The 27,913-nt window shown below is 26.8% G+C and overlaps 1 protein-coding gene across 1 annotated transcript; it reads left to right on the top strand.

The window, feature by feature from the left end:
* The first annotated feature begins 17,256 nt into the window (after positions 1-17,256).
* Positions 17,257-27,836, top strand: LOC122498453 (anaphase-promoting complex subunit 4). Its single transcript, XM_043606178.1, has 7 exons — positions 17,257-17,516; positions 18,002-18,372; positions 20,432-20,632; positions 20,741-21,022; positions 22,131-22,354; positions 26,291-26,859; positions 26,973-27,836. Exons 1-7 carry the CDS (start codon positions 17,411-17,413, stop codon positions 27,368-27,370), a joined length of 2,151 nt encoding a protein of 716 aa, XP_043462113.1. The 5' UTR covers positions 17,257-17,410; the 3' UTR covers positions 27,371-27,836.
* Positions 27,837-27,913: the final 77 nt, after the last annotated feature.

Genomic DNA, 27,913 nt, shown 5'->3' with positions numbered 1-27,913 from the left:
TTTTAATGAATCTTGTAAGAGTGAAAAATATCCGTTAAAACAAACAATAAAGAGTAAATACAGCGAATCTGATGAATTGATTTTAAAATTGAGAACGTATGATGGAGTGACCACTATTTTTGAAAAACACGAGAATAAATATTTTACTCATTATTTTCAAAGCTTCGGATATAAGTGTTGTGATCCCTTTAAAATTCATAAATCGATAATTAGATCAGGTTTACGGGAGATAACATTAGATTTTGCTGCGAAGAACAATTTTTGTAAATTGATTCCCGGTTTGAGTATTTGCTCAACTTGCAGAAGAAAAGTAGCTGATGTTAAAATCAAAAAGGCTGATGAATTCCATACAATTAATGATCCCTCGTTTGAACTTCCTGATGGTAATATAATAATAATAATTAATAATAATAGTAATAAAATATAAATACCATAAACAAGGCTAATTTCGCTCAATTTTTCAATTCTTTTTTAAATAACTTCGGGAAACGATAAAAATATACATTGGCACTGAAAATATAAAGTCTACAGCTCTTTCTCTTTCCTGTTACTGCGTAAATAAATTAAACTATGTTGCAGAAAACTATTTATAATCCGTTTTGTTGTGAGAGACTTTCGCTGACCATTATTGTACTGGCATAATATATTATAATCTTCAAAAATGAAGCTAAGTATTCTTTAGAATCAATAAAGAAAAAAAATCAAGAACAATGTCCAAAGTTATTGGAATAAATATTTAATATTGTTTTAAACTTATTTCCTGAGCAAATTTACACTACAAATTTAAGTTTTTAAAAAAAAATCGATTTTTGCAGAATCTATTTATTGCTTTTAGTGTTGTGCTTTATGTAAATCATGTTGAAGATGCAGAAAATGTAATGTTCAGTAGGATTCAACTTAAAAATCTTAAGTAAAGCTCTATTACCTATGTTTTCATACTATTTGTTGAAGTTGGAAATTAATTACTTGTGTTTTAAATATAATTTTTATTGAAAGTAAGCGATGAATCTGCTGCAAATAAATTTTTAATTTAAGTTTACCATTTACAGTAATCTGTTACAGTATCTGTTGAGCGAATTAACCCTACATGGGCGAAATTATCCTCTTTTATGGTATATGAATATTCACGTTTGTAAATTACTTGTTATATTGTATATGTCGTAATTACATATTCTGCGTTATATTTTTTCGTAGTACATTTCCATATATTTAATTTACAGAAAGCTCAAAAGATGAAGCTCTATTAAAGATAGGATTGCAACCAAATAAAATTAGGAAATTAAATTGTGACCAAAGACAACGTAGAATAGAAAATGCTTTAATAGAATCATCAAAATCAATGGCCTGTAACCTGAATGAAACTTTTGATTTGGAAATTGAAACTGAAAATTCTGAAACTATTTTATGGGCTGAAGGTTATAAAAAATTGATTGAAGAATTGAAGGAAAAAATTAAAATGGCTGAAAATGTATCAAATAAAATAAAAATTTTGAGTTTAGTTCCAAAGTTTTGGTCGATAGAAGAAGTGTGTAGGCAGTTTAATGTTACTCAGTATGTAGCTAAAAAGGCCAGAAAGTTAACAGAATCGCTGAGAGTATTGCCGGAAGTTACTTACAAAAGTCGGGAAGGTATAGGTGAATCAGTGAAGAAAGAAGTGATAGATTTTTATCAAAGGGACGAATATAGTAGAATGTGTCCTGGAGCAAAGGATTACGTATCTACTAGAAATGAATTTAGAGAAAAAGAAAAGAAACAAAAACGTTTGGTATTATTTACCTTAAAAGAATTATTTTCATTCTTAAAAGACGAAATGCCAAACGTAAAATTAGGTTTCTCAAAATTTGCCGAACTTAGGCCAAAATGGTGTGTTGTAGCTGGTCCGAAAAGCTCTCATAATGTATGTGTGTGCGTGAAGCATGAGAATTTGAAGCTGATGACATTTTTATTAAAGCCTGCAAACTCTTTAACAAACTTATTGACAATGGGCACGTGTAGCATTGACAATAAAGAGTGCATGTTTGGAACTTGCGAAAAATGTCCGGGATTTGATGAGATAAGCAACATTGTAGAGGCAAAAATATATGAAGAGGCAACAATTCAATATAAACAATGGGTTCATGTTGACAGATCAGACTTAGTCACAATTATTGAAACTCGAGATGAATATATAGCGTCATTGATAGAGAAATTGCAGTCCATAAAAGAGCATTACTTTGTTACGAAAAAACAAGAGCATTATTTCAACAATTTAAAAGAAAAGCTTTTTGAAAATGAAATGATTGTGCTGTTAGATTTTGCTCAAAACTATACGTTTATCATCCAGGATGAAATACAATCTCGTCATTGGGTCAACGATCAGGCCACTCTTCATCCATTCGTTTTTTATTCTCGTAAGAATGGAAAATTAGAAGTAAAAAGTTTTTGTGTACTTTCTGATTCTAAAGAACACTCAGCCTCTGCTGTTCACGCGTTTCAAAAGAAAGTAATTGAAGAAATGAAACTTCTATTTCCACATATAAAACATTTTCATTACCTTTCTGACGGAGCTCCCGAACAGTACAAAAATAAAAAAAATCTGATTAACTTAGCTCATCTTTTCAACGATTTCGGAATATCAGCATCGTGGAATTTTTTTGCTACTGCCCACGGGAAAAGCCCCTGTGATGGCATAGGTGGCACAGTAAAGCGTCTTGTAAGAATGGCAAGTTTAAGAGGAGTAAATAGAAACCCTACTACATTAAATGTCGATGAAATGTTCGAATACTGTAAAACCCATATTACAGGTATCCAGTTTATAAAAGTTGATGCCAGCGAAGTAAATGCAACTAACAGACATCTAAATGGCAGATACAACTCTATCAAAACTATACCAGGAACACGGAGCCATCACTGTTACGAACCACTCTCAACTTCTGTACTGAGAATGAAGAAAATTTCTGAATCTGAAGAATTCGAAGATGTTTCCTTCCTGAACTTATAAACGTTTATGTAGAGATTGCAGAAAACTGTAACCAACATTTACCGACATTGTTTGTTAAATATTCATTTCTGCCATTTAAGTACCAAAATGTTTTCAGCCATTTGTCAGTAATTTTAATTTTAATTTTATTTTCATTCACGACAATTTCGAATATTAAAAAATCCTCAAAAACCGACAAGTTACCAAAAAAACCAATCAAAAGAAATCTTTAACCGACAATTACCAACTTTGTTGGTAAATTTTTGGTTTCCCTATTAGAGTAACCAAATGATTTGGATCATTTTTCAGTTTTTAACAACAATTTCCAATATTGAAAAACTGCAATAAACAAACAATTTGAGACTTTGTTAGTAAATCTTCCTTTTTAGTTATTTAAGTAGTCAAATGTCTTGAGTAATTTGTCAATTTTTAACAATAATTTCGGATATTAAAGAACTGAAAAAACCGACAATTATGAAAAAAGCCAATTACAGAAATCTGTAACCGACAATTACTGTCATTGTTTTGTAAACCTTCGTTTTCGCCATTTGAATTATCAAATGGCTTAAGTCATTTGTCAGTTTTTCACGACAATATCGAATATTAAAAAACCTCAAAAACCGATAATAATTTAACAAAAAACCAATTACAAAAATCTGCAACCAACAATTACCGATTTTGTTGTAATTTTATGTTATGTACCAAAAATCTATAAAATGTTACTTTCGTTGAAATTTTAAATTTTGCAAAATTAAGGAGTTTTTTTTAGATTCAGAAGAAATTTGTAAAAATTCAGTATATTAATATGTTGCTATAATATAAAATATTATTATTTATTTTATCATTTATTAAACATTGTTATATTAACCGTTAATTTATTACTATTTCATACACACAATAAAGTTTTTGAAAAATAAATTAAATAATAATAGTTTTTAATGTTATAAGTTTCCTTTTAAAAACTATTTAAAAACGAAAAAACTCTTTGTTTAGAAATTTTCTAACCATTATATTTAATTAAAAAAAATTAAATATATTTAAATAAACTACGATTCACACATCAGTTTTAGAACTAATTTTTACCTAAAAGGTAAAACGACAAAACAATTTTATTAAAAATAATCAATTACAAACAAAATAAAAAAATTAGATTATTTTTAACAAATATTAATTAAAGCCCTTACAATTACTTAAATTATTACTGCTAATATTTTTTATTTTTTATATTTTTATTCCAAATATTAAATAATATTTACAATTTTACGTTTCAATTTTCATTTTGAACTTTAGAATTAAAAAAATAGATATTGAGACAACTAACTTCAGTTTTATAAAACTACTTGCATGTTAACCTTTAATTTCGTTCTCGCTAGTAGATTTTTCAAAATGAATAAACTTAAAAATTAGCTCGTTCTCCAACGCCAAATTTTGAAAGAGTGGAAAAGAAGATCTAACTTAAATTTTGCAAAAAGAATTGGATTTTTTCATTAACGCCAAAGGAGATATAATAGTTTAAAATTGACGAAAATCTTCAAAAATGCAATATTTAAGGTAAATTTTTTCCTATTTCTACCATATAGAATTAAAATGTCAGCATACCGAATAAAAGTACATTAAAATTACTCAATATTGAGTAATTACTATTTTCAAAATATTGAAAAACTTTTGAAAAAATTGTGATTGAAATATGACAAATTTCTCCATTTGACATGTGTCTGTAAAAATCAGTTTTCACATAATATTTTTGACTTTTTTACAAAAAAATCAATTAATATAAGTTAAATATGCTATTTTTCACAAATATCAATAAAAATATTTATGTTATTTAAATTACATATATGTGATTTTTTTTGTAAATTGCAGAGCTGTCAAAATAACCTTTTTTCCGTGCAACTCAACTTAAAAACTTAAATTCTAAATTAAATAGATTAAATTTCTAAAAATAATTCCCAAAAATGTGTTGTTCGAATATTTAAAATCATTATTCCTGAATATCATAATTTTCTAAAAATAGATCGCAACGACTTTGGGTGAAATAAAATGGACTGACCCATGCATTTAAATTTAGTGCTTAATGTTGTAGACTTAACTGTTCTTATTTATATTTAATTTTAGTAAAAATATTACGTACTTTAGAGATTCTCCGTGAAAATTTATGTTAATGGGAATATCTTGAAGCTTGCACTGCAATGATTTTGTAATTTTTCCTGATTGTCTCACGTCCAATTCGATAAAAACGTGAGCATTAACAATAATCTTTGAGGAAATGGGAAGTCCACAATGATCCCTTTTGCACTCTATTAAATTGCCCTGTAATTGAGGAATTATAGCATTTTCCAAATTTCTAAATCCTTCGTTTGCAATAGTGTTGTGGTTCACGAAAACAGATGTAACTCCTTCAATTTTAAAATGACCGCAGGCATAGACAATTTTTCTATAAAAACTGGGCTCCGAATCCATTAAATAGTTCCACATTTCCGTAACATTGATGAACAAATCTTTGGTGATCAATGCATATGCTGCTCATCGTTAGCAGATGTTAACATTGAAAAGCATATTTTGATATATTTTTTTAGAGTTGTAACATTAAACACTAACATCATTGCTCCTAATAGAGCTTTCGAATAGTCAGAAATCGCTTCCTTCGGGACCATTTTCACGGATTTCGTCCAGTTTTGTAACCAATGCGCAATGTTAACAGTGTCGTGAGCTGCTGACAGCATTTGACCTACACTCACAGATATATTATTGAAATTGATAACAATTTTATATAAAAAAATAGCCGGTGATTTAATATTTTCTGTTATTGCTATCGCTTTTATCATACTTCCACTACTGTCTACAGTTATTGACTGTATGTAACGAAACAAACGAGAATATTCTTTGTAGACAAAGGTTTGTTCTGGTAAAAGATACTGTAGTTGAAATTTTCTTGCACAAATGTGCTTTATGGACCCGAAGTACGGTGTTCTATACTGCAGTTTCAATAAAATGGAAATGGGGTCAATACCATCAGCAGGATCAACGTTTAATTCTTTGTCCTTGACCTCTTATAAAAGTTTTCTTAAAACTTCATTGGTATACAAATTTGGAGATGGAATATCTCCAATGTCTTGCACATCATTTGCAATTTTTCGCCTAGTATTAGCTGCTCCTTCTTTCTAAACCATTTTGCCTATTTCCTGACGTTTTCGAAATCGCAATTGGCGTTTTACTTCTTCATGCTCTCTTAATCTGGTATCACAACATTTAACTTGAAGCCATAAATCACCTCCACTAATTGGCTTTTTTTCAGCAACAGCAAAGAATTTATTTTTGCAACTAACACTTTTACAGGAGCCAACTATTGTGATGTAGGGTGTGTTACTCTGATCCTCAGGAGATTGCGACACTGTATGTTTTTTGAAGGAAAAAGCGCAGGGCAGTCTATACTGCTTCCAAAACTCGTCGGCGATAACATCTGTCCATACTCCGGGTGGTAGAACTAAAATTCCTTTGCCATTATAAATTTGAACAATAGGATTTTATTTCCTCCCACAATTCTCGTCGAATGACTAGGTCAAAATATTCTTCTCCATTTGCCAAAGAAAAGGAAGATACTGTAGATTCATTATTTTCATTAATTGTTTCATCTTGTTCCGATAAAAATGTTATGTCTAATATGTTAGAACCAGACTCTCCTTTCTTCTTAAAAGTATTTTTAAAATCTAAAACTTCACATACTTTTGACATTAAATCTCTTCTATTTTCACGGAAATTAATATACACATCATGTCGGTTCCATTTGTTTTGAAGAGCTTTGGCGACTTTCGTATAAAATTCATTTGTATACGGTGGTATATTACCATTTTCTAAGTCACTCAAGTCTTCCTTAAAAAGACAAATAGCATTTACTGCATCAGAAACAGCAACTTTAAATATCCTTGGCATCTACAAAAACAAGACAATATATATTCATATATATAGCATATCTCTAATTAAGAAATATTATATACTTATATTTTACACGGAAAGAAAGTTATTATCAAATTTTATAAAAGTATTTTACAAATATTGGACAAAATGCGACAAAGGTAAATTTCGATATCAAAGTTACTAAACTTCAGAAGAAAAAATTATATGATATTTAGTATAGTTATATCAAATATATAAAAAACTTTTATCAAATTTTAATATAACTTTACTAAATATCATAAAAATTTACCACACGGAGAGAAGAAAGTAGTCAATCATACTCAGCCCTGAGTCACAGTTACTAAACAATATGGTGACATTTTCGTTCAACAGGAACACCAGGATTCGCAATTATATTTTCATCAGGTTCTGGATCTGTCAGAGGTTTCGAAATGGTGTTTATCAAAGAATCATCAGGAGCGGCGTTAAACGCTTGACTTTCGTCTTCTGAATGAACAACCGCCTAAGAATTATATGAAAATTTATTTAGATAAAACACAAAATTATTATTTATATTTTTTAACTTTTTTACTTACTTCAAGTTTGTTCAGTAAGTTAGTTATTTCATGTAAAAATTTTATTCTTTCTCCTATAGGAGGAATTAATGTACTCAACGTGTCGAAAGTTAATAATGGTAAGGAAAAGGAGTCAATTCTATTTGCTGGAAAAAGATAATAAAAATGAGAACAAATGTATATTATTTTAATATTTAATTTATTCAACATTATATTAATACTTTTTATGTACAGAATAAATGTTAACCTGTTTCAAATATTTAACCCAAAACTACAAATACATTTTAAATTTATTATAAACTTACCTTCAAAGACATTGACATATTTTTCAAGTCCACAACTTTTTAAAAGGTTTTTAACCTCCATATCGCACATTTGAGAAAACAGGTGTCAAAACCACATTCAAGGTTGATGACAAAAATTAGTTTTGTTTGCATTACTAAACAGACAGTCATCTTTACTACTATGTTTAGTTCGATCGACAAAAAAAAAATTGAATGCTGTTTCGTATCCTTTACCTAATATTCATTAGTCTCAACTCACATTTTTTTACTAAACGCGTGATAGTGCAATTCACTATAACTCTTCTCTCCGTGCATTTTTCTGAATGTTTAGTACTTCTGATATCAAAATTTACCTTTGTAAAATACTTTTAGAAAATTTGATAAAAACTTTCTTTTCGTGTAAAAGCATTATAAATATTAATTATTATATTACAAGCTTCACAGTGCGTCTAAAAAGTATTTTAGGGGAAATAGGGGATTGAAAATAAAAAATAGGGGACTTTTAAGGGACTATAAAAATTGGTCAAATAAAAATATAATTTATTTATACAGGATTGCCACAAAAATTTAACTTTATTTTTCCCCGATTTTCCCTGATTTACAAACACAACTTAGACTTTTTCCCTGACCCCAAAGAATATTTTAATTCACTCTCAAAATTATTAGATACTCAAAAAAATGTCCTATTAAATTTATTTACAAATTTCTTCAAGAGTAAAATTATTTGAAAATATCAATAACTTCATTTTTAAATAAATATTTAATCATTAATATTTTTTCATAGAAATTAAGATTTTCCAAAACTTCAAATTCAAACCTTTTTGAAATTTAAAAACTTAAAATTAAATTATTAGGAAACATAAAGAAATTGATCACTCCGAGTCTTTGACTCAGAGTAATCCGTTTCTTTCTGTTTTATAATAATTAAAGATGACCGACTGACAAAATCATTATTTTATTATTACAAAAATATTGTTACTGTAATTTCTTCAAAATTATTTGTATCATTTCAATTCAATTAAAATTTTCTAGAATTTTTAACTAAAATTGTACTCTAAATCAATAACATCAATTATTATTCAATTAAACTTTTAAAAAAAATTAATTCTACAGAATTGTTAGTTAAAAGTACGAAAAATAATAATTTAATTCTACGAGAAATCAATAATTATTTAAATACAAAAATAAATAATATCGAATGTTTCTTAAAATTTAATTTTTACGAAGAATTGAATTAACAACTTTGGAAAATATTTAATTTCTTTTAAGGAATTTAATTTAAATTTTAATGAAATTTATTATATTAAAGAATTTTGTAACAACTTTTTAAAAATAATTGAAAACTTTTTGAAGAATTTTATTAAAATTTTCAAAAATAATTGAATTCTTGAGAAGAATGTAAATAATAATTTATGAAAATAATTGAATTCGATGAATTTTATTAAAGTTTGTTTAAATAATTGAAATTTTGACAAGAAGTTCATTAAAATTTTTGACAATAATTTAATTCCTGAGAAGATTTTCGCCATCTGTTTATCAAAATTATTTAATCATTGACGAAAATTATTAAAAAAAATTTTAAATAATTTAATTTCTGCAAAGTATTTTATTACTATTCAAAAGAATTGAATTCTTGTGATAAATTTTGATATTTTATGAAAATAATTGAAATTTAGAAAAGAATTTTATTAAAATTCCTTAAAATAATTGATTTTACGGGGAACGAACTTATTATTTTATTGAGTAATTGAATGTTTCTTAAATTTGAATTCTTTCCTCAAGTTTTAATAAAATTTTTAATAATAATTGCATTTTTTAAGGAATTTATTTAAAATACTATTAAAAATATCTGAAATTCTGCGATGAAAATAATCTAATTGGTAAATGAAATTTTATTATTTACGAAAATAATTGAAGCTTTTCTTAGAATTGTATCAAAAAGTTTTTTCTATAATTAAATCTGTTGATAAATTTTATGAAAATAGTAAATATTAAAAATTATTGAATTGCAAAAAACTTTTGAAAGTGATTAAACTTTTGCAAAGATTTTTATAAATTTATGAAAATAATTGAATTTTTGGCGAAAAATTTTGCTATTTGTAAATATAATTGAATTCTTGACCAGATATTCGTAAAAATTTTTTTAAATAATTGAATTTCTTCGAAGAATTTCATTACTTTTGAAAATAATTGAATTCTTGTGCTGAATATTGTAATTTATAAAAATAATTTAATTTTGTAAAGAATTTTATTGAAATTCCTAAAAATTGTTGAATTTCTGTGAAGATTATTGTTATTTATCAAGATAATTGCATTAAAACTTTTGAAATGATTAAATAATATTAAAAATTCATTCTTGTCAGAAATAGAAAAATTTTTTGATTGTTTTGTATTAGAATTAGTGTCAGTTTCGTAGTTTACGAAGCTAAATTTGGTATGAATTCATTATTAAAAGATAAAAGAAAAAAATAGGGCAAATTTAGGGGAATTTTCAATATAGGGTACGTTTAGGGGCCAAAATAAACAAAACGGAACTTTGAGGGAAATAGGGGACAGACTGTGAAGCCTGATATTAGCTTGTATAAATTACCTTGGAAATTGTGCAGTGTCAACGAATTGATTTATAAGCTCGACAGTTCAGGTAGGTACAACCAATAATATTACTTTAATCTATAAATCGTAACAAAAATAAATTAAAATTTTGTAAAACGTATATAAAATCTAAGTATATACTTCTAAATTTATTATACTTACCAACAGAATCCTATAAAAATACAAGTGACACTAAAACACACGTGATTGCCATCACACGACACACGGCCTAGCAGGCCATATGCTGAGAGATCGAAACGAAAAAAACCTATATATTGTAGTACAAGAATCCAGAAAGATATAACATTTAATTCCAAAAAATATATTATTGGCGAATATTAATCGCGAATTAAACTAAGTATTGCATCAACAACTTTAATAATTAAACAAAGATACAGACGATGGGAATTCCAGCAGACAAGAGATGTTAAAGGCTCGTTCAAATACACATTTATTCATAAAGCTGCATTTTCAAGAAAAACAGGGATGGACACTTCACTACTTCATATAGTCTTCGAATTTGATTGGCTCATGGAGCATTTACACCTTCTGTAAAAATTGTCCAAAATGAAAAATCTATATTGGAGTAAGAGATAGACTGTGTATCTGACTCTCTTACTCCAATGCAAATTTTCCTTTCTGGACAATTTTTACAGAAGGTATAAACGCTCCAATACGATTCGACTATCGCATTAAGTTGAGTCTCCAATGTGAGAGAGGTGCGCATCGATGTTCATAGCTATAAATATACCACAGCATACTTTAGTATACCTATAGCTATGAACATCGATGCGCACCTCTCTCACATTGGAGACTCAACTTTAAGAGTCTATTGTGGACTCAACCTAAGGGTGCGATCCCATGTAAGCAGCATACACGGAGAGAAATTTGAACCGTAAACACCGTGATTTTAAGGCCAACGCAGAATAGATCTGTAACCGGAACCGCAATCGTAACCGTAAGCGTAAGAATGAGTTAGAGAAGGATAAAAAATATACCTATCCTTCTTTAACTCATTCTTACGGTTACGCTTACGATTGCGGTCTGGTTACAGATCTATTCTGCGTTGGCCTTTACGTTCAACCTTCTCTCCGTGTACGTCGACCGAAAGCAGAAAATCGTGAGTGCAAAAGAGATAGGTGGATATTGTTGTTCTTTTCACTCTCATGATTTTCTGTTTTCGGTCGACGTATTCTGCGCACATAGGATCGCACCCTAAGGCCGCAGTCCCATGGCAGCGTTTTGCGTTGCATTGTAATAAGAGAGAATGCAGCAAACGTATATTTGCGTCTTTTTCTCTCCCATTACGACGCAACGCAAAACGCTGTCATGGGACTCCACCCTAAAGGCCAAGGCAGAATAGAAACTTTAACAGGAACCGCAATCGTAAGCGTAAATGAGTTAGGCCGCAGTCCCATGACAGCGTTTTGCGTTGCGTCGTAATGGGAGAGAATAAGACGCAAATATACGTTTGCTGTATTCTCTCTCATTACAACGCAACGCAAAACGCTGCCATGGGACTGCGGCCTTAGAGATAGATTGTTTGTTTGTTTTGTTTTAATGGCCTCTTGTATTAACAAATAGCCAGTACCAAGTATAAGTATGTAGTGTTCAGTTAAGAACGTAAGAAATAGGTCGGTATTCATAGTCGATACTTATTTCTTAAGCAGCGACTTAAGCTGCCACCTAGATTCATAGTCGTGCAATAAGCATTGCCTTAAGCCGCAACTTAAGCATATGCTTGACAAAGTAAATGCTTCGATTTTGAGATGCATAGTCCCATCTTAAGAATGACAAGTATTCATAGTCAAATAAGATGATCTTATTTGACATTGCCGGTGAACTTATTTGAACGAATTGAGGTTATGATTTTAAGTCAACGTTTTACATGACTTAAGCAATTACTTATTGTCTTTTTATAAATATTTATAATAAAAATGAAAAGATTTTTTGTTAAAAACAATTTAATAATAATTAAAATTTAATAATTTAGAAAAAAGGTTCAAAATTTATAAAATTTTCACGAGAAATAAAAAGTATTTTTTTTTCATCGAAATGTTGAAAAAACATTTCGATATGCATCCACACACATACATCCGGAGAATTTGTTCCCCATGTTGAAATATTTATATACGCTATACTTGAAAATTTGTAAAAATAATTGATTCTAAGAAAATCGACACCCTATGAGGAAATAAAACTGTTAATATTAAATAATTATTAAAAAATACTATTTTTAAAAATTTTGTAGTTCCAAATGAAAGTTAATTGTTTTACCCCTTTTATATGCACTCTTGGTTCATTGTTTTAGGAAAAATAAGATTTTTTTATAAAAAGTTGCAAAAAAATTCATTTTACAATAACTTTTTTTAAACAAAATTTTTTCTGTCGTTTGTTTGTTAGAGACAATGGCCAAATAAAAATGCTTTTTTTCATTTCGATTATAAAAATACTCCTTATTTTTTGTAAAATTTCACTGATTCTGACTCAATAATTTTTTTTAGAAACAATATAATAATAGTTAAAATAATTTTTTCTATTTTTTAATACAGAAAAATTTAGAATCTAAATATAATATTTCGTGAGGAATAAGAATATTTCAATTTTCATCATTCTGGTAGTCATTTCTTGTATCCTTTTACTTTATAACTTTTATCCTAAAAATATTAAAATATGCATATTTTTCAGTTTTTTTGACCCCCCCTCCTCTCCCTTATCAGATATTTTATGTGCATTAGCGTCATTTTTTCTAATGAATATAAGCTATCTACTATCGCTTATTGGTAGATACAAGAGAATATTGACGGAAAAAGCCGAACGCTCAATAAGATCATCTTAAGCATTTGCTTGGTCAAGAAGTTCTTAAGCTGCATTTCCTTTACCAAGCAATTGCTTATTTTTGACTATGAATACATACGGTCTTAAGCTCGACTCATTCGAATAAGACCGACTTGATCAAGCAAAGCTTAAGTCCTTGCTTAAGTCGGGACTATGAATACCGCCCTTAGTGTATATTATCGTAGAGTTGATGGTAAGTCAGGTTGGTGAGTAGTTTTCATTGATCATGCTCAAACTTCAAGGCGGTGTTTCAAGAATGGCGGGCACTTTGAACAGTCCCTCGGTTACAGGTGATTACAATTGGAATGACGAAATTGAGAACACGTTCCAGAACTGCATGGATATTCAGGTTTGGAAATTGTGAAAGGACTAAAGATTAAATTGGACACATATATATTTAATAATTTAATTTAAAGCAAACTCGCATTTATATAAATCTGTATAGCAATGATATAGAGACCAAGTATTCAAATAATTGTTAACAATTCAGTTAATAGATGAGAATAAGGTCCCGAAATAAATTTTTAATTCATTACCACCAAAATAGGACAAGGATAGTTCAATTAGCAACGAAAATCATAAAAATAAAATCATAAATGTCATTACACTGAGAAAAATAGAGTTTAAAAAACTGGGAGTCAATATTGAAAAAACTGGACTCAGTCCAGTAAAAGTACATTAATTCATTTCCATCAAGCATCTTAGGGTGTTGCGTATAGTGTATAGAGGGCCTTAGTTCCAAATGTCACTGTAAAGAGCATTAAAACACAGGCGAAGATTATAAGGCGCGCTGCAGTGTGCATAGTAGAGAAACTGAACTCAGTCCCCTACTTCGAAATTTTCACAATGAGGGAACGCAGGCGCGGAACCTGTCAAAATAAATGGCCGACGCGACGCGAAACGAGTGTTTCCTTGTATTCACTTCGTCAATTTTATATAAAAAAAACAATAACCAATCATTAAAAAAAAAGAAAAATGTGTTAAATGCACTTTTTATATATTCATATTCCTTAATTCACAAGTTTTATTCTTCCCACATCTTCATACTTACAATTAACAACTAAATGCATCGGAAAATCTTACAATCATACGGGATTGAACACCTATATACCTAACCATACAACTACCCAGGATGAGGAAAAGTCGGACGAATGTCGGAGTTTACAACCGCCTGGGATCCGCGCCCGTGCGGACCGCCAGTACCGATATTTTGTACCGATTCGGATCCCAAAATTCAACCGGCGCGGAACAGATTAGGCTCAGAATTTTGGATCCGCCTTTCTACTTTCGTCAGTACTGGCGTGGTACTGGATTTGTTCCGCCTGCGGATTTCATTCTTCTACGGGCGTCGGAAGAATGACGGATGTTAGGTCTGTACTGGCTCGGTGCTGGGGCGGATCCGACTGCGGATCTCGTCATTTATTGTTATAGTTCACATTATCAGTATAATCATAAATTTATTTTAATATATATATCATAGCTAATTAATTATTACAATAACTAATTGCATTTATTATAATAATAATATTATTATTATTATTATTTAACCAATAAATAAATTAATTGTATTGATGCAAAGGAAGAATATAAGAAACTTAATTTTTTCATTATATTTATAAAAATCCAACTTTATTAATGTGCAATTAAATAAATAATTTTTAATAAATAATAATATTAACTTGAAAGAAAATGTGTTCAATATATAATAATACCTACAATAAATAACACATTAAATAAATATATAAAAAACAGATTATTAATTAATTTATTTATTGTTAATTAATTAATAATCTCTTTTTAATTTAAACAATATATTAAGTAATTATTTATTGACACTTTTCTGCAAATTAAATAATTAAAAAAATGTGTTGTGCATTCAAATTTCATTCAATTATTAATAATTACGTAATAAAATATTAAAAAATATAATAATAAAATAACAATTTTAACAAGTTCCTTTTTAAACGAAATATTAAAATATTCATAAATACCGGTATAACATCAGTCCGTATTTGAAAATTGTTTATTGCCGCGTAGTAATTTTACAATTTTCATTTTAGCTAGTGAGACTTGAAAGCATTTAAGATTTGAGAGTTCCATGCGAGCGTAGCATAGTGGTTAGCGTGCGTGATTTCGGTGCGTACATATTCGGTTAGGCGTAGGTTCGTACCCCCAAGCGTTAGGATTTTTCAAATGTGAATATAAAAGAATACCGTTAAGTGTATAAAAAAATGTGTAAAGTGAACTATCAATGAATTGTTATCAGTATTTATCTTTTGCAATTAATTATCAATTTTTTTATTGATATTTGTTGAAATTATTATTTTGATCCGAGCCGGTTGTCAGGCGGTAGAATGCCAGCATTGCCAGCGCACATCTGGCTAGGAAATGAAAGATCCGCAGTCGGTACAGTGCCGGGTCCCAGCCGGTTGAATTATACACGGAACGGCTCTTCGCGGCCGGTTACCGGGCGGTAGAATGCCAGTTCCGAGACGGATGGCCAGCCAGCTCCTGGCCAAGTCATCTTTTGGTAGAATACCAGTTCTCGGGCGGTAGGCAGGGTTGCGCAGTTACGCGTAACTCGAGGTTTTCTACGTATGTTACATGTATGTTACATGAGGTAACATACGTATGTTACCCCCCACTCTCGAAAAATACATGGATGTAACAATGTAAGGACGTAACATACTAGGTAACATACAGTAACAAACCCAGGTAACATACATGAAGTATGTTACGTACCCATCCCTGGCGGTAGGCAGGCGGTTCCCAGCCAGTACCACTACTCCGGCGTCGGTACAGGCGAGGATCCGCGCCGGTTGGAAATTTCCCACTGGGTAAATATACGCATAATTATAAATCGCACGCTTTTACATTAAGCCTCTCGGCTACGCAATCAATGGGGGAAATTTCCTATTTAAGAAACATTCCTTACCAATGAAATAAATTAGAATATGCGTCAATTTTACTTTGTAATTAATGTAAGTATGGATGTCAACAATATTCATAATATTGAATAAATAATATTGTCAACTAGTTTAAATTTGATACGGTTAGGCTGAAGTCCCATGGCAGCGTTTTGCGTTGCGTTTTGTAACTAGGCCATGAGTGCAAATATAGCAAACATATATCTCCATCTCTCTCACACTCATTGCCTAGTTACAAAACGCAACGCAAAACGCTGCCATGGGACTTCAGCCTGAGGGTGCAATCCCATTACAGCAGAATACGTCGACCGAAAACAGAAAATCATGAGTGCGAAAGAGATAGATAGATATTGTTGTTCTTTTCACTCTCATGATTTTCTGCTTTCGGTCGACGTATTCTGCATACATGGGATCCAGGAAGGAAGAGTAAGGAGACCGAACTCTGTGTAGAAAGCGCTTTAAAAATCTCAGAGAAATATGCACGAAAAGTGCCAGGCTCACTGCGTTCTAGTCGACTTCCAATTAAGTTGATCATGCGCATAAGCTGTGTTGTGTCTCTGTTTCTCGTAAAAATTGTGCGAGTGAGATGTAAGATCTAATGTTTACATTTAGCCGGTCTTAGGCGATAGATACATACATATACAATACATTTCGTTTTAATAATTATTTATTTATTTTATTTAAAAAATGTCGTGTTGTCTGCCAGGATGTAAAGAAAGAAAAAGAGTCTAAAAACATTAGTCTCTTCTATCCTTCTACGGTATGTAAATATACTCTAGTTATAAACACAATTCTTCTTAACCATTTTCGCAAAATTTTTCCCTTTTCATAAATATATTATTAAATTATTTTAAAAATCTAAATAATATCACAATTGCAAATAAATAAATTTGCTTTTAAAATTAACACTGTTTAAACTATGTAATATTTACCTTGACATAACCACACTCTTCATCTATGTCAACACTGAACTTTAGTTCAATGCGCATGATCGACTTAATTGGTGATCAACTAGAACACAGTGAGTCTGGCACTTTTCGTGCATATTTCTCAGACATTTGTAGAAGCAGAGTTCGGTCTCCTTACTCTTCCTTCCTGATGGGATCGCACCGCCTCAGCCTGAGAGTGTACCTTAACATGACGTCACAAATTCACGGGTGGGAAGTAGAAATTTTCTTATTTATTACCCTATCTTCTCATCCCTGTTGATCGGCGATTGTCAACAATCAACATAAACAAATCGTGTCCAGGCATGTCCAGGATAACCTTAACATGTACATGTTATTAGTGCAGTTAATAATTTTACTTATTACTGTCAATCAAATAATTAATTAAACAAACATGTCCGGAATTATGAGACAATTAGAGGAACGACAAGTATCGACGGAAATTACTTTAATGCGATGGTCGCCAAAAATGGATCTTCTGGCTTTAGCCAATGTTAAAGGTTAGTTTTTTCTCTATTTTCATTGTAATAAAAATAAATATTGTCAATATACAATTTATAAATATTTATAAATCTTAATTGTCTAATTACGCTGGAAAAGAATATATTTCTATTATTTATATGATTTAAAATCTGTAAAATTTTCTGAATTGATGAACTTTAAATAGTTTTTAATTGTGTTTATAGTTTAATTTAGTTAATTAGTTAATAGTTCAGTTTAATAGTTTAGTTAATAATTTAATTTAATAGTTTAGTTAATAATTAGTTTAATATTTTAATTAATAAGTTAGTTAAATAGGTTAGTTAATAATTCGTTTAATATTTTAATTAATAATTTAGTTAAATAGTTTAGTTAATAATTTAGTTTAATAGTTTAGCTAATAATAAGTTTAATATTTTAGTTAATAGTTAATTTAATTATGTCTAAGATTAAGATTTAATTTTAATAAAATTTAAAAGATTAATATTTCTCTCTTTTTTTGCAGGTGAAGTGACACTGCACAGACTCACGTTTCAACGTGTATGGTTGCTCTCGCCACAGGACGAATCGGGCCTTGTTGAAAATATTTGTTGGCGACCGGATGGAAAACTTTTGGCTGTCACCTACAAGGAATCGAAGACACTTTATCTTGTCGATGTTGAAAATAAAAATATCGTTCATAAAACGAATTTATTTGCAAAAAATTCGCCCATCACTTGCATGGCATGGTTGCCATTAAATTTCAAATCCCATGGTGCAAATGATATTTCATCGCCAACTGGTAATTATTTATCAACATTGCCCAGTCTTGATCGAAGCTATGGTCAGGAATCAGAGAGAAAGGAATTTCTTCTACAGAAGCTCGACATGTTCTTCGTGAGTATTTAAAAATAACCAAAAAGGAAAATAATTATTCAAGTTCAATAAAAAAACCACCGCTCTATCAAATTTTAATAACTATTTTATTTAAATTTAATAACTATTTTATTAAATTTCAATATCTATTTTATTGAATTTTAGGCTTCGCACTCATCTACTAAAACCTACTATTTACTACTTTTTTTACGTTATGCTACTATTTGGGTACTTTTTTAGATTTCACAAAAGAATTCAATTATTTTTTAAAAAAATTGATAAAATTCATCCAAAATTAAATTATTTTCATAAATAATAAAATTTCCACAGAAATTCAATTAATTTAGAATAGGATCTTCAAAAAAATTTCGAAAAAATCAATTATTTAACAAAATTTTGATACAATTTTTCACAATAATTTAAATACTTTCACTATATAACATTTTTCATAAAAATTCAAGAATTTTTCATAAAATTCTAAGCAAGAATTCAATTATTATTATAAAAAATAAATCTTATCAAAGAATTTCAATTATTTTTGATACTATTTTAAATCAATTAATCAAAAAATTCAAGTATTTTTACAAATAAAGTTTTCCACAATAAATCAATACTATTTAAAATAAAATGTTCATAATATTTATTATATTTCGAAAAAATTAATTATTTAAAACAATTTTTACAAAATTCTTATGAAGAATTCAATTATTTTTTAAAATAACCAAATTTTTCACAGAAATTCAATTCTTTTTAAACATTTTAATAAAATTTTTTGCAATAATTCAATTATTTTCATAAATAATAAAATTCTTCTTAGGAATTCAATTATTTTTGAAAATTTTAATAAAATTCTTAGCAACTATTCAATTATCTCCATAAATAATCAACTTCATCGCAGGATTTCAATTATATTTATTACAATTTTACAGGAATTGCTCAATAAATATAATTATTCTTAAAAATTTAATTTCATTCCTTGGAAGAATTTAATTATTTACAAAAAGTATTAGAATTTTTCACAGGAATTCAATTATTGTCAAATATTTTAATAAAATTGTTCGAAAGAAATCAATAATTATTTTAAATACAATTTTTAAAAAAATTTTTTGAAATAATTGAATTATTCTTTTAGATTTTAATAAAATTCTTCCCGAGAATTCAATTATTTACATAACTAATTCTTTGAAAGAATTTAATTATGTTGATAAATAACAAAATTATTTCCAAAAATTCAATTATTTTGAGGCATTTTAATAAAATTCTTTGCAAAATTTAATTATTTTTATAAGTATCACAATATTCATCACAAGAATTCAATTAGTTTTAAAAGTAATAAATTTCTTTTTGGAAATTCAACTATTTTAAAAAGTTCTAAAAAAATCGTTCGCAAGAATTCAATTATATTGTCAAAAATTTTAATTAAGTTCTTTGTAAAATTTAATTATTTTAAAAATCTTTTCGGAATTTAATGATTTTTAATATCTACTATTATCTATTATTTTCATAAAATTTCCAAAAAGAATTCAATTATTTAATAAATTTTTGTAAAAATATTCGTAAGAATTTAATTCTTTTCATGAATAATACAAATTTCGGAGGAATTCAATTATTTAAATTAGAATTTGCATAAAATTAGTCGAAAGAGATGAACTATTTAAAAATTTTATTAAAATTCTTCGCAAGAATGAAATTATTTTTATAAATATTTAAATTCTTTCATGAATAATAAAATTCTTTGCAGGAATTAAATTTATTAGCAGGATAAGAACGAAGTAAATATTTTTGATGAAAATTAGGGAAAAGTCAGGAAAATAAAAAAAATGGAATGAAATGTTTGTCAGTTTTGTGAAGTGTCTAATAAAACAAGTTTTCTTGGTCGTCAAGTTTAATATTTCGATAGCTTTTTTACTACTTTTTTTTAGTTTGAAAGCTATTTTTTTTAAATTAATTATCGAGTGCAAAGTCTGGAATTTTAATTGAACATTAAATTTTATACTTAGAGATTAATTAGACAAGAAATTAATTTCTTAATTGATCTAAAGAGTTTAAATGGAAAAATAATTTTTTTCTGCAATTTTAGACAGGTCAAGAAACGGGGGAAATTGGAATGTACATTTTCGGAATGTTTTACTGTGGAACATTGAGCATTGGTAAGGGACCAATTTTAGAAATAAGCGGTGGTTCTGGAAAACCTTTATGGGCCAGCTGGAGAAATACAAATGAAATTATTGTCAATAAACTCTCATGTCCATTGCTCGAGAGTAGCGACGCTTTCCTCAAGGTTTTTATTTATATTTTACTGTAAAGTATTATTTTTCTATTTATTTTAACTAGCGACATTGTTCCTCGCACGTTTTAATTATTTTAAAGAATTGAATAAATTTTGAAGGTAGCTCAAGCGCAGGCGAATGTAGACTATTTAATGGATTATCTCTCGCGCACTTTGATGGCAATTACCGAAGCGTGGGAAACAATTCTTCTCGAGATGGACGAGAAATTAACACGTTACGCTGAAAATAATCCACCGGGAAGTGTTGCTGCCGATTTTCTCGAACTTCTCATGATTGGAATTCCATCGGAGAATTTGGAGAGTTTTCTATTACGTGACTTGACGGAGAAGGGCCTTAAAAAATTGGGTCACAGTATTGAAATGTGTTACAGTAATATACAGGTGAAAAATAGTGGAAAATTTTATTTTATCTAAACACGAATTTTTTCCATAGGTGCAGAAATTTAATTAAATTGACTAAAATATTTCAATAGAAGAGAAAATAGTAACAAAGATCATCTCTATAAGATATGATTAGGGGTGAAAGTTCTTTTCTCTCATCTAAAAATAATAATTATTTTTATTATTTTTTTGTACGAAAAATTTAGAAGTTATTTTATTTTATCCATGCAATTTTGTGATAATAAGTAAATTTTTGTTTAAAAAAGAAATGTTAGAATTTTTGTAACTTTTATAATTTTGAATTTGAAATAATTTCATTGTTGCATAGAATTTTATTAACATTTTTTAAAAACAATTGAATTGTTTCGAGGAATTTTCTTAAAACTTTTTAGAAATAATAATTCATTTTTACAAAGAATTCTTAAAAAAAAAATTTTAATATATTTTTCTAAAGAATACGATTAAAATTATATTAAAAATAAATGAATTTTTCTAAAGAATTTTATTATTTTTGTTTAATTATTAGTTAATAATAATAAATAAATAATAAATTTTATTTAAAAATTCTAACCAATAATTGATTTTTGGAAAAATTGCAGTTGTAATTTTTAGAAATAATTTTTTAAAAGATTTTTACATTGAAATTATTCAAATTTTTAATTTTTTAAACTTAAAACTTTTTGATATAGGAATTATTTATTTAATAAAGAAATTCAGTTAATATTTCAGAAAATAATAATATTGGAATATTTTTATTCAAAAATTATTATTTTATTAAATGATTTTTGCATTGAAATTATTTAAAATTTTAATTTTGGTGGACAAATAAATAACAATAAATATTAAAATAACAAAAACAATAACAATAACAAAAATTCTGTTAATTATTTCTCGACAATAACTTTTTTTTACTATTTCTTTTCAATCTTAAAGCTACTTTTTGCTAATTTTTTCTTAATTTAGTTATTTCACTAGTTTAAATCCTGTAATAAACGAATGATTTTTTAAAATATTAAAATAAGAATTTTTTAAAAGTAGAACAGTAAAAAAGAAGAAATACAATAGTATTTATTTGCTTATTCATATTATTTGTTTATTTTTGTTACAGAAATTAGTATTAAAACATTTGAATAGTGCTGGAATGGCTCTTGCCTATCAAATATCGGAAATGCTTGGAATGGCGAGACTCGGTGGTGATTACGAATCTCTTGGTTTAATTGAAGAAACACCAATAACAGGTGCACTGCACAGAATTCAAGCTTTTCTCGGTAAAACATCAGAGGTTCAACAAGTCATAGATCACAGTATGCGCGATTATAAGGCATTCTTTCGGTAAATTCTGTTCACTTTTTTATTTTTATTCTTATTATTTTATTCCCTGAACATTATAAATAAAAAACGATTTCTTCTTTTTAAATTACTTTAGGCTTTGCCCACTGTCAGAACAACTTAAAAAAAATATTTACAACACTCAGGGTTGCCACGCTTTTGCTCTTTTCAAATTCCCTGACTTTTTCAGGTTAAAAAACATGTTTTATAATATGTAATTAAAACTTGTCACTTTGTTACTGTAACTTTTTCAAAAATTATTTTCATCATTACGATTATTCATTTCTAGAATTTTCAACTAAAATTCTTCTTTAAGTCAATTTTTTAAAAATAATTTTTAAAAATGTTCTGTGTGAATTTTCAAATTCTTTTGTTTACAATTTAATTTTACGAAACTTCGATTATTTTGACATTCTTAGTTAAATATATTAGAAATTAAAAACTTCAAATAATTAAAAAAAATTCCATTAAACTTATTGAGAAAAATTAATTTTATAGAATTCTTAATTAAAAGCATAAAAAGTTCAAATTTTCAAAGATTTTAATTTGAAATTATTTTTTAAATCAATATTTATTAGAAAATTCTACGAGAATTTAATTATTTAACTATAAAAATAAATATTTTATTAAACAATTGAATGTTTCTAAAAATTGAATTTTCATAAAGAATTTTATCAACAAATTTTTAAATACTTGAATTTTCTTGAAAAATTTTAATAAAATTTTTAAGAGTAATTTTATTTTTTAAGAAATTTGATTAAAATTGTATTAAAAATGATTTAAATTCTTCCAAGAATTTTATTAAAAGTTTTAAAAATAATTGAATTTCGGAGAAAAATTTTATTATTTATAAAGATAATTGAAATTTTGACGAAAATTTTTGTAAATTTTTAAACATAACTGGATTTTTGCGAAGAATTTTATTCAAATTATTTTGAAAAAAATGAATTGTTACTCAAAGAGTTGCATTAAAATTTATGAAAATAATTGTATTCTTTAAAGAAATTTAATTATAATTAAAAATAATACTTAAATTCTAATAAATAAATTGTAGCAAAGGTTATTAAAATATAATTAAATTTCTTTGATAAATTTAAAAAAAAATTTTAAGAATAATAACTTTTTTCGAGGAATTCCATTAAAATTGTATTAAAAATAATTGAAATTCATAATTGAGTGTTATTTATTTATGAAAATAATTGAATCCCTGTAAAAAATGTTATTATTCATGAAAATAATTGAATAATATATAAAAATAATTTGTAAATAATTGAATTTCAGCACTCATTTGTAATTGCATCAAAATTCGATTTGTTTTAGTGTTTTTGACTAAAATTCTTCTATTAATCCATTATTTTTAATAAAAGCAGTTAAATATATATTATTAAAAAAAAATACCACAAATAACGCGCGCTAAAGTGCGCGTGAAGTTTCTTGTTTCACTTTTAACATATATATATATATATAACAATAATGTAATTTTTACATTACATGTCACATGAAAATTAATGAAAGCGTGAATGCCAATGAGACGATAATGAAAAATATGTTCATTACATTATTTTTGACTTATTAATTATCAAAAATAAATTACATTTAATTAGAATTAATTATTTATTTGTTATTTTGTTTCTAATAGTTTTCTAGTCAAAATTAATTAATATTATTTTCATATCATTAACATTCAAAAATTCAATTATTCAGAAGAATTCTATACAAAATCACTATTTTGTAAATTTATTCAGGAAAATCAGGAAAAAGTCAGAAAATTTTGTCAAAAGTGCTGGAATAATATTCAATTTCAAGAATTCATAAGAAAATTCTGAATGTTATTCTTGAGCATTGAAAAGATTTTATATATTTCAAACTCTTCCTGTTTTTAACAATAATTAGACTTTACAGATTTAAAATTAATTTTTTTAAATAATTTAATTTTTGAAAAACTATCGAGAAAAAATTATTTTTTATTAATTATTTTGGAATAATTTTTTATTTAAAAATTAAAAAAATAATTGAATTTTATGAAATTTGTATTTAAAATTTTTTTATAAATAATATAAATAAGTAGTAAATGTCACGCCTGCCAAACAAAGTATTTAATTTATTATTATTATGATTACTCAAAAGAAATTCGATTATCTTTACAAAATTTCAATAAAAAATTCTTCGAAAAATTTATGAAAAATTACAAAAATTTTATCTTTTGAAATTATTACAGGTGACAGCTAAAAAAACGCGCGTATAGTTTCTTCTAGTATTAATAGATAATTAATAATAATGCCTATTAACAATAAAAACTGGTACTTAATCACTTAACTACTTAATCACAAAAAATAATTTAAAAATTTTTAAAAATTTCGTTAAAAATTAAAATTTACAAAATATATCACTGCTTTGCTAACTTTGCATAAAATTTCATATTTGTGCTTTCAAAAAATGAATTTAAAAATGTTTTGATAAAATTCTTTATCAGACTTAAATTTTAAGAAATTTTAATTATTCAATAAATTATTTATTTTTGCATTTAAATTATTGAATTCTCTAATAAAAATTTATTTCAAAATGAATTTCAGTTAAAGTTCTACATAATAATTGAATATTAAAAGCATTACAGCATGAATTTTAAGAAATAATTAAATTTTAAAATGGTTCCAAATCAAATTCTTTAAAAATTTGTATTTTTCATACTTATAACTAACAATTCTGTAGAATTAATTATTTTAAAAAAGTTTAATTGAATTTTTTTCTGAAATTATTTGAAGTATTTATTTTTTAATTCGTATTTAGTTGAAGAATTTCTGAATAATTTAAATTTCGTAAACAAATGGATTTTAAAATTCTCAAAGAACTTTTTTCAAAAATTATTAAAAATAATTTATTCCTGTGGGAAAATAATAATGATTAAAATTTATTTAGAAAAGAAGTAATTGATGTTTTCAAATAATTTTAGAATTAAAGAAATTCGTAAATAAATGTAATGGAACATTTTTTGGAGTATCTAATCATTTTTAGAGAGAATCAGAATATTCTTTAGAGTCAAGGAAGAAGTCAAAATTTTGTTAAGTAATAAAGTTTTTCATATTAAAAAAAAGAAAATATTTTACAGGATTTACATTTGTTAATTTTCTAAAATGTTTGTTACAAAATGCTAATTTTTTAGAATCAAAGGAAATAATGAATAATATAATAATATTAATAATTTTTTTAGATTAATAAAAATATTTTTGAATTATTTGAGAAATAAAAATAATACCTATTATTAAATTAAAAAAATAAAAACAAAATAAAGAAATGTAATATTATCTATCAAAACATATAAAAAACAAAAGCATAAATTTTGTTAAAAAATCGTTATTTTATATTTTATTTCTATTTTCTATCAAAACGAATAAAAAACAAAAGAATAACCATGACTAACTTCAGGTGTGGACAGACTGGACAGAATGAATACGACGATTGTTATAGTTAATTAATTAATTAATTTAACTAATTTCAGAAGAATTTTAGTTTAAAAAATTTGTTTTAAATCTAAGTTTTATATTTCTAATTAAATTCATTTAAAATTGAAATTTTACAAAATTCTAAATCAAAATCTTTTAAAGTTCATTTACTTATGAAAATTGTAAACACAATTCTTTTAAAATTGAATTAATTTTGAAATATTTAAGTGAAATTAGATTTCAAGAATAAACTGGATTTTGATCAAAATTCCCTGACTTTTCCAGGTTTTTTCAATGTTTATAATATTCCCTGATTTTTCCAGGTTTCCAGGTTGCGTAGCAACCCTGACACTGATAAAATAAATATAATACCATAAATTATAAAATGGTAAATTTGTAAATTTATAAAATCATGAAAATTATGAAAATTACCAAATACGGTATTTAAAATTGAACAATAGAATTTTTTTGGAGAAAATAAAATAAACTTAACTTACAGATGGTTGTACGTGGTGATATTACGATTAACCGACGAGAGAGTACCGCCGGAAATAAATAAATTGAGTCAACAGGAATTAACCTATATTGCGGAATTTTTACGTGGTTTCGATAATACCGAAGCTGGTAATGGACGTAAGGGTGTGAATTTAGAGAAATTAGGACAATATTTACGTCGTGAACCATTGCAAAATTGTTTGAAATCAGAAGGCAGTGAATGGGCATTATTATTGGATGAGAATTTTTGTCTACGTGATCATTCACTTATTATAAAACAAGATTTAGATTCATCATTACTGCAATCACACGATAAAGTTGTTGAGGCGATAAATTCTCTATTCGCAAAATCATATCAAGGACTCACAGATCATTTTGTCACATTACAAATTGCAATTGATTTTGAAAAAAAACAATCCTTCTCGCAAATTGTCAACACTGATGATAATTTATTTGTCGCAATCAGTGACGAACAACAGAAAATAATTAATATTTTTATGGTGAATCGCATTGAGGACGAGCAAAAGAAATTGTCGTTTAAAAAAATTACCGTTGAAATTGATGAAGATCAGGGTAAGTTTTTCTCTCTTCTCGTTAACTTTTTTTTCTTTTTTTGAATTTATATTATTTTATAAATATTTATTTCTCTATATTTTTATTTATATTTTATATTTTCCTTTCTTCAGGTCTTTCAGTATCAAGATCATCGAACAATTGTAAATTCATTGATCTACAATTTTATTCACAAGAATTTTTGAGTCTTCTTATTTATGATTCGCAAAATGAATCGAGTTACTTGATAAATCTTTCGTTGAAAAATGCGAAATTATTTAGTCGTGATACGGAGAATTTTGATTTAAACGATTTAATTGAATCGTGGCCACGTGCATTTGAGGGAATTAACGCGAAACAATTGACAGTTAGTGGCGCGCGTAAAGTCGCGGCAATTTTAAGTGAAAATTGTCGGAAAATTCGTCTTCTCGAAACGGAAGTCGAATTGGATGACGAGGAGGAGGAGGACGAGGACGAGGAAATTGGCGACGAAAGTATGATGGACGTCACGGCAAGTACACAAGATGCTTAATTATTATTTATAATTTTGTTAACTATCCAATTATTTTGTTAATTAATCAATTATTTTGATAATTAATCAACTGTTATATGTTAATTAATCAATTATGTTGATAATTAATTAATTATTTTGGTAATATTTCATTAATTAACCAATTAATTTGTTAATTAACAATTTATTTAATTAAACATCAATAATTCGATATACTTAACCAATTAAAACTATTAAAACATCGATGATTTGATTTTGAGTTCTAAAAAATTCCACAAAATATTTTGAATCCAGAATTTTATTATAAATAGAAACACTTTATTTTTCTCTCATAAAATATTACATTTTGTGTTTACTTTTCGAAATAATCGGTAAATAATTTTTGTTTTGAGATTTGATGAAAATTCATTAAAATCTCTCTAAAAGAAAAAAATTTTAAATAATTTTCAACAACGAGAAAATTTAAGAGAAAGAATCCAAATATTTTCTGGAATGAAAAGCCAATCTGTAAATAATTTTTTCATTACGAAAATGAATATAATTAGCAATAATAATAAAAATAAT

The sequence above is a fragment of the Leptopilina heterotoma genome, unplaced genomic scaffold (genome assembly GCF_015476425.1).
Source record: "Leptopilina heterotoma isolate Lh14 unplaced genomic scaffold, ASM1547642v1 Lhet_15, whole genome shotgun sequence".
Classification (NCBI taxonomy): Eukaryota; Metazoa; Arthropoda; class Insecta; order Hymenoptera; family Figitidae; genus Leptopilina; species Leptopilina heterotoma.
The sequence above is the reverse complement of the archived record's forward strand: the minus strand, read 5'-3'. Positions and strand labels throughout refer to the sequence as shown.